The following is a 15,124-nucleotide window of genomic DNA, read 5'->3' as shown; positions in this document are numbered from 1 at the left end:
CTCAGGCTCAGGTGGGGACCGGCAGTCAGTCGAGGGTCTGCGGGGCACGGGCAGGAAGTGCTCCCGGCCTGTCTCCGAGTTGGAGCAGAAGCGGCTGCCAGGCTGGGTGCGGCACAGGCACGAAGCAGGGGTAAGAGTGAGGTCGGGGAAGAGCAGCTGGGTGACCGGCAGGTGCCCGCACTGCCAAGTCCAAACCCAGGCTGAACGACCACGGCACCGGCTGGGCTGCAGGTCCCGGCGGGAGGGTGAAGGCCAGCTGGGAGCCAGCGACGTGACTCAGCAGGTAAAGCCACCGCCTGTGACACCGGCATCCGTATCAAAGCTCTGGCTCAAGTCCCCGTTGTCCCCTGCTTCCGATTCAGCTTCCGCTAATGCTCCTGGGAAGGCGGCAGATGGCAGTCCCAGTAATTGGGCCCCTGGCACCCATGTGGGAGACCAGATGCAGTTCCCGGCTCGTCTGGGGAGTGAACCAGCAGATGAAGATCTTTCCCTCTGTCTCTGTCGCTTTTCAAATAAATCTTTAGAAAAAAGAGAGACAGAGACAGAGACTGGTGTTGTCTGGGTTTCCCACATGGGTGCAGGCGCCCAAACACACGGGTCACCATCCATGCTTTCCCAGGCACATCAGCAGTGCGCAGGACTGGAAGTGGAGAAGGACTCAAACCGGCAGGCCCATAGACAGCGGCCTAACCTGCTGCACCACCACCACCACACCAGCCTCGAAGGCTGCTGTGGTTTTGTTTTGCTAAGAAAAAAAAAAAAAGAATGGATGTCAGGAAAGGTGATCTTCCGCCCTAAAGAACCAGCGAAAGTTCAGATCAAGGTCGACCTGCAAAGCAGCAGACTCTTATTACTGGAGAATCAGGCACTCGAAACAGATGGCTGAGCGATTAACATTCATGCGTGACCAAAAAGGTGATGGAGAAAACCGCAGCTCCCCCGAAGGCCCACCTCCGCACCTCCCACGGGCCCTGCATGGAAGGAAGGACTTTCAGATGTGTTCTGCAGGTTTCTAAGACGTTCCAGACTCAGCTGAATCTCTGCCGAGAACCTTTAAAAATAAAAATGCCTTGGCAACGGATCGTGTGAGGATTTTTGATCTAAATAATCGCATCCTAAAGCTAAATGAGCAAAAATATGCCTAAATTCGGGGATGACCGAATGCAGAATTCTACCTCCCAGGAGGTGGCAGGCCAGGGCGCGGGGACTCCTGGTCAGGGCCCTTCCTCGGGCATCACAGGCCACGTCCACGGGGCTCTTTAAACAATGCAGCAACGTGACCCTGCACTGGTCACTGCCACCAACCCTGGACCCGTGGTCCTGAAGCCCTACTCAATCTGAGTTTTCCAGCAAATGGACATTTTTAGCTTCATTTATGAAGTCGCAAGAGTCCTCCTTGGTTTGGTTGTACCAAACCAAGACCCAGCAACACCTCGCTGCGATGACCTAAAACCTCGGCCAGCAGCGGAGCCCGCAGCCACGGCCTCCCCGGGGTTTCCAGCAGGACCAGGGAAGACTTCGCTCCAAACCCTCCGTTCTCCTGTGGCAGGAAGCAGTGGACAGGACTAACCCGCATTCCTCACTGCATTTATCTTCATGTGAGAGGCAGAGAGAGAAAGCGAGTCTCCCACCTGCTGGTTTACGCCCCAAATACCTGGGACAGCAGAAGCTCGGCCAGGCAAAAGCCAGGAGAGCTGGGAACTCAATCCAGTTTCTCCCGTGAGTGGCAGGGACCCCACAACGTGTGCATTCGCAGAAACCTGGTGTCGGGAGCCGGAGCCAGGAATCGAACCCAGGCACTCTAAAATAGGACAGGGGAACCTTAAACCCTAGGCCAAATGCCTGTCCTAGATTCCACTGGAAATACTCAGACTTGGTTTAATATGTTTAATCGAGTCGTGAAGCTACTTTTATGGAATCATGGCATTTTCTAGTTTCAATGTAAAAATAATGTATTTCATAAAAATTTCACTTAGGTCATCGTCTTCAGTAACCAAAACTGAAATAGCACTTCTCTTCTTGGCTTAAAAATCAAACAGTACCAGAAAGCATACGTGTGTGAGCTCCTAAATCTACCTTCGGAAAAAAGAACTCCTTTGAAACTGCTTGGTTTTATGCTTTTTCTCCCAAAGAAATATGCGGCTTGGGGGGGTAGTGATACCACTTGCAACTCCCAAACCACGTTCCCACGCTAGCCTCCTGCCGTGCTCCTGGGAGGCAGTGGGGAATGGCCCAAGTGCAAGGGTTCCTGCCACCCCTGTGGGAGACCTGGATGGAGCTCCTGGCTCCTGGCTTTGGCCTGGCCCAGCCCCAGCTGTCGTGACCCTTTTTGGGGAGTGAACCAGTGGATGGAAGAACTCTCCCTGCCTCTCCCACTCTGCCACCACGCCTTTCAAATACAAATATTTTAAGGGGCCGGTGCTGTGGCAGAGCAGGTTAAAGCCCTGACCTGCAGAACCGGCATCCCACATGGGCACTGGTTCGAGTCCTGGCTGCTCCACTTCCAATCCGGCTCCCTGCTAATGCACCTGGGAAAGCAGCGGAGGATGGCCCAAGTGCTTGGGCCCCTGCACCTGTGTGGGAGACCCGGAAGAAGCTCCTTCAAATCGGCTCAGCTCCGGTCTTTGTGGCCACCTGGGGAGTGAACCAGCGGATGGAAGATCCCTCGCTTCTGTCTCTACCTCTCTCTGTAACTCTTTCAAATAAAATAAAATCTTAGGAAAAAAAGAATTCATGTAGGCAAAGGACGAACTGGGAGATTTCAGCTTAAAGAGCGCTTCACCTGGAATGCACTCAGAATCAGTAACCCTTTCTTATTTCTCTGGCAACTCCAGATCTCCTCTGTGACATCAGCTCATTCACCCTTAGCTCCCAGGACACTTGTCTGAGGGTCGCACTGCAGCCCACAGAGGACGCTGTTCCTAAAGGCAGCTTCTGCAAAACAAGGCAACACATGAAGGAAAGCACCTCCCCAACAGCATTCCAGGGTCCTTTTCTCCCGGCCTCGGCGCGGCGCCCACACGGTGGCGTCCCCCCGCTGCCGTCGGCAGCACAGGTCCTGGAAGGAGCCCCTGCGGGCCCAGCAGCATTCACCTGGCAGGTGAAGCGAGCACCTGAAGCCACGCTGGCTCCTCCCTGGGAGGGGCTGGGGACAGGACTTCTGGAGGGCAGCTGTGTCTGGGAGACTCTGGACCAACGGGAACACGCCGCGCTGTTTCGAACTCACAGCTGTTTATGTTCTGGTTTGGGGCGACAGATGCGCTGGTGTGCACGACGCAAAGAACACAGGGGCTCCTGGCGGCAAACCTAAGGACACCCAGAGGAATCGGGCAGAGGCGGCGCCTGCTCAGGGGCAGCAGCACGGTTCGCGCCGAATTCTGAAGCAACCTCGCTGCGAAGGCCACTGATGCCGAGCCCCACGAGGATTTAAACTACGGAGAAGTAAATCAATAAAAATGGATTTGTTTAAAACACACACACACCCCCGTGCTGAAGTACGGCCGTCACCCTTCTTTCAATCACGTAACAAACGCTGCGTGCCCACTGCACGTGCTGACCGGCGCCCTCGCCAACAGAGCGCGTTTGCTCCTGGGGCAGACGTGCTGCCGCGACACCACCACGAGTGAGCCAGCACACGGAGGGCGAGTCAGGACGGCAGCCGCGGAGAGCAGAGGAAGTGACCCACGCAAGGCGCGTTCCGAGCAACTGGGACAAATGAAATCTCACACAGCGCAGTGAGAACAAGGCTCCCGAGAAGTCTGTGTGCAAAGGACCAACGACAGTATCATTAACGACAGTGAGTATTAACAACAGTGAGTATTATCAATGACAGTGAGTATTAATGACAGTATTGACAGTGAGTACTGTGAACGATGGTATTAACGACAGTATCACTAACAACAGTGAGTACTGTTAACAATGGTGAGTATCACTAACGACAGTATCAATGACAGTGAGCATTAACGACTGAGTACCATTAACGACAGTGGGTATTATCAATGACAGTGAGTATTAACGACAGTATTGACAGTGAGTACTGTGAGCGATGCTGAGTATCATTAACGACAGCATCACTAACGACAGTGAGTACTGTTAACGACTATTAATGACAGTGAGTACCATTAACAACAGTATTAATGACAGTATTGACAGTGAGTACTGTGAGCGATGCTGAGTATCATTAACAACAGTATCACTAACGACAGTGAGTACTGTTAACGACTGTATTAACAGTGTTATCAATGGCAGTGAGTATTAACGACAGTACTGACAGTGAGTACTGTGAGCGATGCTGAGTATCATTAACGACAGTATCACGAACGACAGTGAGTATTAACGACAGTGTTATCAATGACAGTATTAACGACAGTACTGACAGTGAGCACTGTGAACGACTGTGCGTATTACTAACAGGGTTTGGGAATGCATCACCTGACAGCATTTATTTCTAAGGGGTGCTCCTACAAGCCTCCTACCTCCTCCACGTCAGCTCCCCACTTCCGGGCATTTGCCAACCCGGGTCCCTGCAGAGGGCAGAGCCGCCTGCAGACACGGGCCTGGGGCGAGCCACGGCGCCTGCCTCATATTTCTGTTTTCTGGGTTCTTTTTTGTTTGCTTGCGAACTGCAGCTAATAAGGTGAACTCAGGAAACAGCCAGCAGCCAAAGGCAAACTTTCGCTAACCCAGCGGCTCACACGGGTGTGCATCCTGCGGCCGCTACTGGAGCAGGAACAGCCAACAGTTCCCTCGTGCGGACCGCGATGAAAACACGCTCGGGCACGGGCTGAATGACCATCTCTTTTAAAACGAGTCCTGAAACGGCGTCCCCACAAACTGCGTATATACAAATAAAAATGCACCTGCAGTATTTCACAACGAACTTGTTTTGTTACCATTTCATGCAATACTGAGTCATTTTCTGATTTGGAGGTCGGCAAAAAAAAAAAAAAAAAAAGGAAACCGACGAACCGGTGCTGAAGGTTTTTTATTGGGAAATGCGAGGAGCCATAACTGCACCGAGGACAGCCCGGAGGCGGCGGGCAGCCGCGCACGGACGTCAGCTGGCCGTCACCAGGGGCGCCCGGCAGCCCAGGCCGCTGCACCGCGAGCCGCTGGGCGAGGCGGGAACCCGAGCGCCGGCTTCTCGCCCGCAACGTGATCACCGAGCACACGAGTGTCCAATCCACGCCCCCGGCTTCCAGACGCGTGGGCTTCCCCCGAGAGAAGCAGAACTCTGACCTCCCCCCTCCCCCGGGTCTATTAGGGGACCTCCACCCCGTGTCCGCCAAGAACTGCCAAGTTCTCGGTAACTTTCTGAGACGCAGTGGAGCGCGGCCGGGACCCTCGGCCACCAAGACCCGCATCGCAGCCACCACAGCACGCAGCGCGCACCTCCCTGCGGGTGCGGGAGCGGGCATGGGGCCAGGCTCGCACGCGCCCCGCCCGCCGCACAGGTGGGAACCACACGCCCCCCCCCCCCCCCATCGCCAGGAGCAGAGCAGGGGGCTTCAAGGTCTCGCTGCTCGGGAAAACGCCCCGGTCACTCTCACGCCCACCAGTCCTGCTCCCCATCCCTGCTTTCTGACGGGAAGCCCCCGAGCGGAGTCAGGCTCGCTGCGGGTAGGCCGTCGGGACCCGCGGGGAAGCGAACATCCGCAATGCGTAAGCTGCTCCGGGCGAGACCGCTCCGTCCCCGGGCGCGCGAGCCGCTGCCCAAGGGCTACGGACATCCAGGTTCAGGAACACACAGAGCCACCCATCCGCCGAGACAGGCTAACTGCCGCCTAAGTGTGAGACGACCCCGGACCCTCGAGGCGCAGGCATCCGAGGGACCCCCGCGCCGCCGCCGGGAAACCCGCAGCGGCCGGGGACGTCGGCTCTCCCGGCGCGAGCGCGGCCGCAGCCCTCGCCCGGCTCTCACCTGGGGGTGCGAAGGTGCGAGGCGAGCAAGGAGCGTCCGTCTCCCAGCGCCAGGAGCTCGCCGGCGTGTCCGAGACCCCCGGAGCGGGCGTCCGCGGCGGGTCCCGGGAGGACGCGGGGGAGTGGGCTCTTATGTAAGCCCCCGCAAGCCGGGCGTGCACCCCCGCACCCGCAGCCGCCCACGCGCCACCCCCGCCCCCGGGCGTGCAGCGAGGCGGCCTGGACCCCCGCGGCCCCCAGGCGGGGCTGCACCGGGGGCGGCCAAGGCCCAGCAGCCCCGCCCGGGACCGAGGCCCGGCGCCGGGGGGACGCGCGCCCGCTCGCCCGCAGCTCCTTACCTCGCGAGGCCCAGACGCCGCCGCCGCACAGCAGCCCGGCCAGCAGCAGCCGGGCGGCCGGGGCCAGCGCGGGCGCAGGGCGGCGGCGCAGCATCGCTCGGGCTCCCGGCGCCGCGGCCGGCCCGACCCGGGAGCGGCAGGGAGGCGCACGGGGACGCTGCGCGGGGCTCTGGCAGCTCGGCGAGCACCGGGGTCCAGGCAGGAGCCGCCGCCGCCGCCGTGACGCTGGGGCCGCGCGCTCGGCCGCGGGCGCCTCCTCCGCTCGCAGCAGCGCCTCGCTGGAGGCTGCGGCGGCGGCTAAGATGGCGGCGCCGCTCTCTCTCGGGTCCGGCGAGGGTACCCGGCCGGGGGAGGGGTGGCGACGGGAGGGGCGGGGAGGGGAGCGACGCCGGGCGCGCGCGCGCGCGGGGGCGGGGCGCGCGTCCGCGGGGATGCGCGCGCGCGCGGGTTGGCTCCCGGCGGCGGGGAGGCGCCCGGGACCGCACCCCCGGCTCCGGCCACGACCCCCGGCTCCGGCCACGGCCCCCGGGCGCCGGCTACTCGTCCCCCCACGCGCGCACCACCGCCAACGTCAAGGACTTGACCTTCCCAGCCCCCACCCCACGGAGCGCAGACGCCGGCGGGAGGCGACCCCCGGGGGGCCGTCGCGCCCCCAGCACCTGATCCTTTGGGCGAGTCGCGTCGCCCCCAGAGCCCCGATGTCCTCTTGGGCCGAGTCGGGGCTGCGGGAGCGAGCTTGGGGTCGGAGCAGAAGCTGCACCTGCCGGCCCCAGTCTCTGCTCGCTGCGCGGGGTGTGGGGGGGCGCCTGTCCTCGGGAGTCCGTCCTGGAGACTTCGACTGTGGCCTCTCAGAGCCGGCTTGGTCTGCGCGACCTTAGTGGGATGCCCAAGTCCCCCGGAGATGCAGAGGCCCGTCCGAGTGGACGAGGGTCCGGCGAATCCCACAGGGGTCTCTGCGGTTCTCCCCTCTTCCTTGAGTCGGGGCCCCCACCTTGTCTCAGCTGGAGCCGGAGGCAAACCCACACCAGGACAGCCGTGCACACCCCGTGTGCCAGGCGCTGCGACCCCAAGACAGCATCGTGGGCTCCACTGTGCAGATGGGGAAACCAAGTCAGAAAGGAGAAAGGGCCTCTCCACCGGGGAGACCACCCTCAAGAGACCCCCCCCTCGGGACAGATGGTCCCATGAGGAGCCACCAGCTGTATTCAAGCCTGTGCCGAAGGTGAGCCGGTGCTGTGACCCAGCCGATAAAGCCGCTGCCTATGCAGCCGGCATCCTGTATGGGTGCCAGTTCGAGTCCTGGCAGCTCCATTTCCCATCCAGCTCCAAGCAGCGGAAGGTGAGCCAGGTGCTTGGGCCCTGAAGCTCCTGGCTCCTGGCATCAGCCCTGGCCAACTCTGGCTGTTGCTACCATCTGAGGAGTGAACTGGCAGAGGGAGGACCTTTTTCTGTCTCTCTCTAAACTTCAAATAAATAAAAGGAACCCCCAGTGGAACCAAGGGCCAGGTTCTCCAAGGGGGTCCTGCTGCTGGTGGGGCTGCGGGAGGAGCCCACAGTGATGCCTGGAGGGGTCTGGACTTGATCCCATTAAGGGAGCTGAGCAACCTTTAATGGAAAATGCCCCTGTGCTGTGTCACCCCAGGCAGTGAGGCCTGCAGAGCCCACCCCAATGGTGCTGCCCTCCCCCCACCTCGATGAGGAAGGACCCTCCCAAGGCCACGCCCCACTCACCACTGCTTCCAGCCACGGGTTTGAGTCACCACCGCCTCCCAGGCCGCCTGTCCCTCCCTGGCTCACGAAGTAGCTCCCTGCTGCCAGCCCATGAGGTCCCAGCGCTCTGCCGCTCCCCACCAGCTGGCCCAGGGCTCCGTCGGCCTCTGTCTTCACTCGGAATCCTTTCTGCCCAGGGCCGCCTCACCTAGCACATCCTCCGGACCCCTGCCTTCAAACCCAGGCTGTCTCCCCCAGGAAGTCCTCCTGACAGGTCTGACCAGACAATCCAAGCTTTGTAATCTGCTGCCCCGTGGGGCCAATTCCCTAATCCATTTGTGTCTTTTTCTCCTCCCTACTGTGTTCTAACAGGAAGGACCCAGATGGTACAGTCAGATGGGACTGGACTGGACTTCTGGCTCCGACTACTGAAAATGACCTTGGACGGAGTTAGAGAACTGAGTTTTCACCTGTGAAATGGAATAAAAACCCCTGTTATACAACATCTCCAAAACTGGGTCCGCTCACCCGACCGAGCCAGTCACCAGGGGCCCTGGGAGGGGCCTGGGTCTCCACACCCACTGCCTAGAGTCGAGAGATTAAATGAGATGATGCAATTAAAGTGCCCCCTAGAGCCTGGCATGCCACATGTCCAAATAACACAAAACCAATCAAGCGGCACGAGATCATCTCTCTCTTCCCTGGGGCGGGGTGCAGCTAAGCTGGGACTGAGTTTGTACTGGGTACTGGTAAGTGCTCAGTGATGAACTGAAGGAACTGTTGGGCAAGGGGTTTTTATTGTTACTGCTCAGCTCACACCTCAGAGGCTAAGAACCGTATCCGGAAGCTTCCCCAGGCACCTTTGCGATTTACAAAACATTAAACCAGAAAGGCAGAGTCTCAGAGCCGCATTTGGAATCAGGAGGCTGATGCCGAGAGGGAAAATGTAATGAACTGAGCTCTGTTAAAAACACAAACAAAAGCTCTCCAGTGCCTGAAGTCCCGATCCCTCTATCTTCTCACCCTTGCTGTGCCTCAAAGAAACAAAGAGATGAAAATGGCCCGGAGACAGGTGGGGCGGCCAGACGGCTGGGGAGCTCCGTGCCACCTGCACGGCTGAGGCTTCGCCCACCTGAGAGCCCGCGCACCTGCCGAGCTTGGCCGGAGCGCGGTGGAAGCAAAGGACGCTGATCAATTTCATTTCTGCTTCGCCGGACGATGGCCCTGGCCATGTTGGCACTTAGCAAAGGTCTCCTTTGTGATGGATTAATTCGTCCTCAAAGTGGCCCTGGGGTGGGGATCCATCAGGACTTAGGTTATGGTTGGCTGAGGGGCGGGGGCTTGCCCCGGCTGAGCCAGCCACTGGCTCACAGCAGAGCGGCAGCGTCCAGCGCCCAGGAGCAGTGGCAGTGAGCATCCCCCAGGGTCCTTTGCAGGGAACATAGACTTGAGGGTAGGGGGACGGCTTAGTTAGCTGGCCAGGGAAGACCTGAACTTCCGGAGGCCGTGTGAGCCCAGCAAGGGGCAGAGGCGGGAGGATGTGAGATTGTCCCAGGAGCTGCGCCTTCTGAGAGCCCCCGGCCGAAGCTTTGCACCCACACGTGACGCAGCCTTTGTGCCTCCAGCCCCCTCTGCTGAGGCTTCTCTCATCCTCCCTGGCTCACGGAGGAGACAAATGTCAAATCTGCTTGCACGCGTTGCTAGAAAGTAGGACTCCTGGGCTCAGCTTCATGCCTGTGTGAGCCCAAAATGGTGCCTCTGCCCATCTGTGAAAATACCCCACAGACACCAAAAAAAGCCCTGCTCGGGCTCCCACAGCTTGGAGCCAGCCTGCAGTACCCGTCAGAAGGCAGGACTGCAAGCCGTGGGAGGCAGCGCCCACCGAGCTGCAGGTCCTCACCCAGGTCCACGGTGGCCGGGAAGATGAAGTGCTCATGAGTGGCGGGGCCTGCCAGTGTGTCCTGAGGGCTTTGCACAGCAGACACAAGGCAGGAAAGCGACCGTCCCAGCTGATGTCCCGATGACAGGCTGATCACAGACCCCTAAAGGCACCACAACCGTGGCCCCCAGGACCAACTCCCCCCTTCCCCTGCCGCTTAGCAGGTGGGAGGTGTGGCCCCGCCTCTGCCTTCTGGTGGCCTGGCTGGTCCATTACTGTTAGAAGGGATAATTAACGGGAGGCAAGACCAGTGCTCAGGAGCAAGGACGCTAGTTGGACAGACCTGGGTTCAAGTCCATTTCTACCCATTTCCTTCCTGTGAAGCCTCCACTTAATTTCGCTCTCCAGTTACGTAAGTCGTGCAAGGCTTCAAGTTCGTCTAGAAAGCAAGGAGTTGGGAAAACCCCAGCTCCACCCCTACGTCCTCCTCCCCTCTCGGGTTAGCCTTCCGCCTGTGTTTGGCTTGTCTTCCCAAATCCAAGCCAATGCTCCACGCACTGTTCTTGTCCTCCTGTTAAATCCCACGGCCGCTTTGCCACTTAGTGGGACACGGGGCCCCCCGCCGCACACAGGCATGGGTTTCCTGCCGTCTCCCAGCTGCATGGTAATCCTATGTGGCCACGCTGCCGTGGCTTCCACCAGTCCCTGTTGGGGGTGTTTCCCTCCAGTCATTTGTTGTGCGAGAGCTCCGTGGTGAACGTCTGTGTGTGCGTGGCCATCTGTGCCATGTCCTGCCTCTGCGGCCTCTGGGGAGGTCCTGGGCCTCTCGATCTCAGCATGTCCATCTGAAGAATGGGCACGAGGCAGTGGAGCCAATGGCCACGGAACAGAAGTAGGGGCCATCCCTAGAAGCCAGTGTCAGCAGGCGTCTGCCGTGACGGTGATGCCCTGTTGTTCCCAGCCCGGAGCACTAAGCTGTCTTGGCGGGTGGCAAGAGGCCATTCCCACGGAGTCCAGGGCACTGGGCTGGGACCTTCTGGCACTTTCTATGACTCTCCGTTTGGAAGAGAACTAAGGATTCCCACGCCAGTGAACATTTCCAGGAAAGCAAAACCCTTCCCTCCCACGGAAGCCAGGCCCCTCCCCTGTGCACCCCAAAGCTGGGATGAGGACTGGGGCTTCCTACATAGATCCCTTCCCACTGCAAAACCAACGGCACCGCCCAGCACGCTCCCTTGCCTGCTCTGGGGAGGCACAAGGACCGCTTGCCTGTGTGTGGGGTGCGGGGGCGGCTGCCTCCTTCTGCAGTGTGCCACGCAGCGCACGTGTGCTCCCCACTGTGAGGACACGCGCCCGAACCCAACAGGGCAGAGAGGAGGCAAAGGCCAGGGCCGAAGCGGGCACAGCGACCCAGCCCTGCAGGGGAGAAGCCGCCTATGAGCACAGTGGGTGGAAATGACACCAACCTCGGAGGAGTCGGGACCCCTAGGTCCTCCCGGGGGCTCGCCAGACCTCCCGCACTGCAGCCATACTGCGGGTTAAAGGGGTTAATGGAATAAAAGAGGAAAGTCTTACACGGTTCTGATGCAGCCAGGCCGGGTTCCAGTTACTAGCCGAAAAGAGCAGGCAGCCTAGTTCCCGTGAGCCGCAGTCTCCTCCCCTGTAAGACAGTAATCATAAAAACCGCTTTCGATGGCAGTGCGGGAAACGCGAGAGCGTGCAGTGTGGGGCAAGCACAGCACAGGTGCCAACTGCCCTCGCCCGGCCAGCGGGGACACGCGGGAGCATATGTGGGAGGTGTGAGGAGGCGCCGATGGTGACAGTTTTCTCACGGCACCGGAGGGGGCGCGTGGGGCTTGGGTTCTCCCTCTATCAAAGGGTGTCTGTGTGCTTTGGGCTCACGGTCATCTCTCAAGAAGAGGTTTCTTCATCCCCATCTAACTGATGGCAAGCAGGAGTTGGAGGGGGGTGGGCTGAGCAACTCCACAAGACCCTCAGGCCTGAGGGCGGGCATTTGGCACAGCAGTAAAGTCGCCACTTGGGATGCCTGCATCCCATATCACAGTACCGAGTTCAAGTCCCGCCTCTGCTTCTGAGCCAGCTTCCTGCTAATGTGCAACCTGGGAGGCAGCAGGGGATGCCCAAGTGCCTGGGTCCCTGCCACCCACGTGGGAGACCAAGATGAAGCTCCTGGCTCCTGCCTTCAGCCTGGCCCAACCCTGGCTGTTGTAATCATTTAGAGAGTGAACCAACGGATGGAGATCCATCTCTCTCTCTCTCTCTCTCTCTCTCTCTCTCTCTCCCCCTCTTTCTTTTTCTTTCTTTCTCTCTGTCTCCCTCTCGCTCGCTCTCTCTGCCTTTCAAATAAAAGTAGACAAACTGTAAAAGAGGAAAGACCACCCAGCTTGGAGTAGCAAAGCCAGCTCTTGCATGAGGCTTCTCTGGTTTTTTGTGTTTGCTTTTTCCTCCACCTCGAAGCCCCCTGAGCCAGCAAACCCCAAGATAATTCCTGAGCCAGACTGCAGAGCTTCTGCCCCCCAAGAGTGCTCGGGGACCCCTCCTGGTTCTCCTCCCTCATCTGCGTAGCAGGGATTAATCAGCCCCCAGAGATGGAGAAGTCGCAAGCATAGCTCACACTTGGCATGCTGTGGACCGACTTCTTGCTGGTGGCAGGCCCGTGCCATGAGCACAGTTATCACCTTCCTTCCCAGACAAGGACACGGGGGCTCCGAGAGGTTAAGCGATCTGGCCAAAGCCACACAGCCAAGTGGCAAAGCTGGGATTCAAACTCGGATCTGTCAGCTCTAAAGCTGAGGCTTTCGCGCACGACGTTGGTGAGAGTTTCTTCGAGGCCAGGAAAAGCCGGAGAGGCACTGAGGCAGGCTTTGTGGGCACCTGCCCTTCCCCACCCTCACCCCACCACCTCCACCTCCAATGCTGGGGGCGAGGATTGAGCCAGAACACAGGCGGGGCATCCTGACCTCCCGGGCCAGGTCAGGCTCCCACACAAAGCGCACACTCGGCCTCCACTCCTGAACAGAGCTCTTTCCAGGCCCCCAAGCCGCGACGCTGCCGCTGCCCAGCTCTGCGGCCTCCGCGTGCTACATCCTCGTGCTCAGAGTTGGGGGACAACGAAGACTTGCACCTCACGGGATCACGCATGCCCCAGCCCTGGACATGCCTGGGAAGCGCTCAGCTCTTGGTCTGGACCTGAGAGCTCAAGAAATGCAGCTGCCATTCTGGCTGGGACCACAGGGCCCCCGACAGGCGTGGGGTGGGGAAGGGGTGCTGACCCTCCTCTTCTCTCCACCTGGCCAAATCCTGCTGCCTCCCCCACCCACCATGGTCCTACCCAGGTTGACCTCTGGGGGAAGTCAGAGGAAGCGACCTCATAGTGGAGAGAGCCACCTCTACTCCAGTTCCTTTGTGTGCGGCCAGCCAAGGGGGCAGCAGGGAGGGAGGGCGATAGGCGATAGCCACCATGGTACCCTCCCCCATCCTCTGGGCCCCGCTGCTGGCCTCATTGAAGTCGAGTGCAGGGACTTTGATCGTTGGAGCCCATTGATTTAGGGATGCAAATGAGAAGCTGCTGTCCAAGGAAGAGCCCCCCACCCCACCCTGCACAGAGGGCCCGGAATTCTCACTGTGTCTCCCAGCCAGGGAGGAGGCCCAGAGAGGCCTGGGAAAGGCAGGGAGGCAAATCACAGGAGGGCACCAGAGCCAGCCAGGCGCTCGCCCTCTGCCCAGGCCGTGGGAGGCAGGGATGACCCAGTGGCCAGGAGGGGAGTCCCACTCGCACCCTACCCCCCAGACCCCCACTCCCCGGGCTGCGCTGGCACAGCTGGGAGCCGGGACGGCTGGGAAAGCAGAGCCTGAGGCTAGAAGCTCCGTTTGCCCTCGGTTGCTTGTCCTTGGTTGGCTGTAGAAGGAGGCAGAAGGGGAGGCCCAGGGGGGTGGCAGAGGGGACACAAAGAGGGGGGCTGGGGAAGCTTTCCCAGGCCCAGCGCAGAGCAGGGAGGCTGCCTGCCGAGACTAAAGCTCGTGCCAACCCCAGGCCTGAGCAGGGCACCCTCCAGCCACAGGAGGCGACCGTGGGTGGGGCAGTCTCCAGGCAGCCCGAAGAGGACCAGAGACGAGGGACGGGGGCCACCGTGTACTCAGCACTGGCCATCTGCCCAGAGCTGACGGCCCCTATGGAATGGAGGGGAGGTGGCAGTGCAGCGCAGCCCAGGGTCCCAGCCACCCCCGCCCCGGGTGTGAGTTAGAGGACCAGCTCCCAAGCCCTGTGCGGTGCAGTCCGCCTGCCCGCATTGCCAAGTGCCCGGGGCCCCCACCAGGGCGCCACAGCGCCAGGATTTGTGTGAGGATCTGGACCCTCCCTCCTGCAGGAGCTGGTGGCTCTTCTGTGCCCCACGGCCGGACCCGGGTGCCTGGCTCTGGACAGGATACAACCAGGGTGCCCCTAGCCACCCCTGTCCCGGGGCTGCACCACGGCTCTGCTCTGAGCTCGTGGCGGCAAGACAGATGCTCATGCTTTCTTCTTTGCTAATTTGAAAAGGAGCAGCAGTGAGCTCAGGGGTGGGCTCAGGGGGTGGGGGTGGGGCTCTGCATCCAAGTCCAGGCGCTGCGTGCGTTGGCTCTTTATTCCCGTGGTGTATTAATTGAAGGTTTGGGTTCTTGTGGCAATTAACACAATTACGGGCTCTCTGTCTCATCCAGCAGGCCACAGCCACGGGTTTTTGGCCAAGGATGAAGGGGGTGCCCCTGTTCGTGATTAAGGTATACCCCCGCAATATTTAGGTGTTGAAGACCTGACCCCCAGCATGTTCTCCGGAGTCGGAGGTCATCCAGCTACGATGAGGTCATTGGGGGCCCTAACCCAGTGTGACAGAAGGTGTTCGGACAGACATGGGGACGGGAGGCCACGTGAGGGGAGCTGGCCATCAAAAGCCAAGGCGAGAGGCCTGGGACCCCACCCTGGAAACACCATGGTCCCTGACTTCCAGCCTCCTGAGCTGCGGGACCAGGACTTCCTGCTGTTTGGGCCCCAGCCCGTGGGACTTTGCCATGGCAGCTACAGCAGGCGACAGAGCCAGCTCTGCGCCCGGCAGAGTCCACCAGGTGGGACAAGGAAGGCTGGGGTGGGGGGGAGGGGCACCGGCTCTGCTGCCTGGGTGGAAGCTGCTAGAACCGCGGCTCTCGGGCTGCCCCCGCCCACGCCCACGCCCCCCCCCCCCGGGGTCTGTCCGTCACTGCCACCTCTGTTCTCCGGGCTCCC

General features: G+C 60.2%; 2 protein-coding genes and 1 long non-coding RNA gene across 6 annotated transcripts in view; 1 reads left to right on the top strand and 2 right to left on the bottom strand.

The window, feature by feature from the left end:
- The window catches only part of CLSTN1 (calsyntenin 1), a 64,881-nt gene extending 58,120 nt beyond the window's left edge, over nucleotides 1-6,761 (bottom strand). For all 4 annotated transcript variants that reach the window (XM_051858098.2, XM_051858100.2, XM_051858099.2 and 1 more), the window contains exon 1: nucleotides 6,258-6,761. In XM_051858098.2, coding sequence (XP_051714058.1) covers nucleotides 6,258-6,351 — 94 coding nt within the window. In that variant the 5' untranslated portion in view covers nucleotides 6,352-6,761. The remainder of the gene's footprint in view (nucleotides 1-6,257) is intronic.
- Nucleotides 1-15,124, bottom strand: part of CTNNBIP1 (catenin beta interacting protein 1) — a 104,796-nt gene that overhangs the window by 26,564 nt on the left and 63,108 nt on the right. Inside the window, exon 5 of the transcript XR_007924116.2 lies at nucleotides 11,422-11,506. The gene's annotated coding sequence lies outside the window, so the exon portion shown is untranslated. The remainder of the gene's footprint in view (nucleotides 1-11,421; nucleotides 11,507-15,124) is intronic.
- LOC103350334 (uncharacterized) lies at nucleotides 6,761-8,472 on the top strand. The gene is made up of 2 exons (XR_518335.3): nucleotides 6,761-7,479; nucleotides 8,340-8,472. It is a non-coding gene; the product is annotated as an uncharacterized lncRNA (long non-coding RNA).

This window comes from Oryctolagus cuniculus, chromosome 7 (assembly GCF_964237555.1).
Source record: "Oryctolagus cuniculus chromosome 7, mOryCun1.1, whole genome shotgun sequence".
In the NCBI taxonomy this organism is placed as follows: Eukaryota; Metazoa; Chordata; class Mammalia; order Lagomorpha; family Leporidae; genus Oryctolagus; species Oryctolagus cuniculus.
Note: the sequence above shows the minus strand (reverse complement) of the source record. Positions and strands in the feature narration are given on the sequence as shown.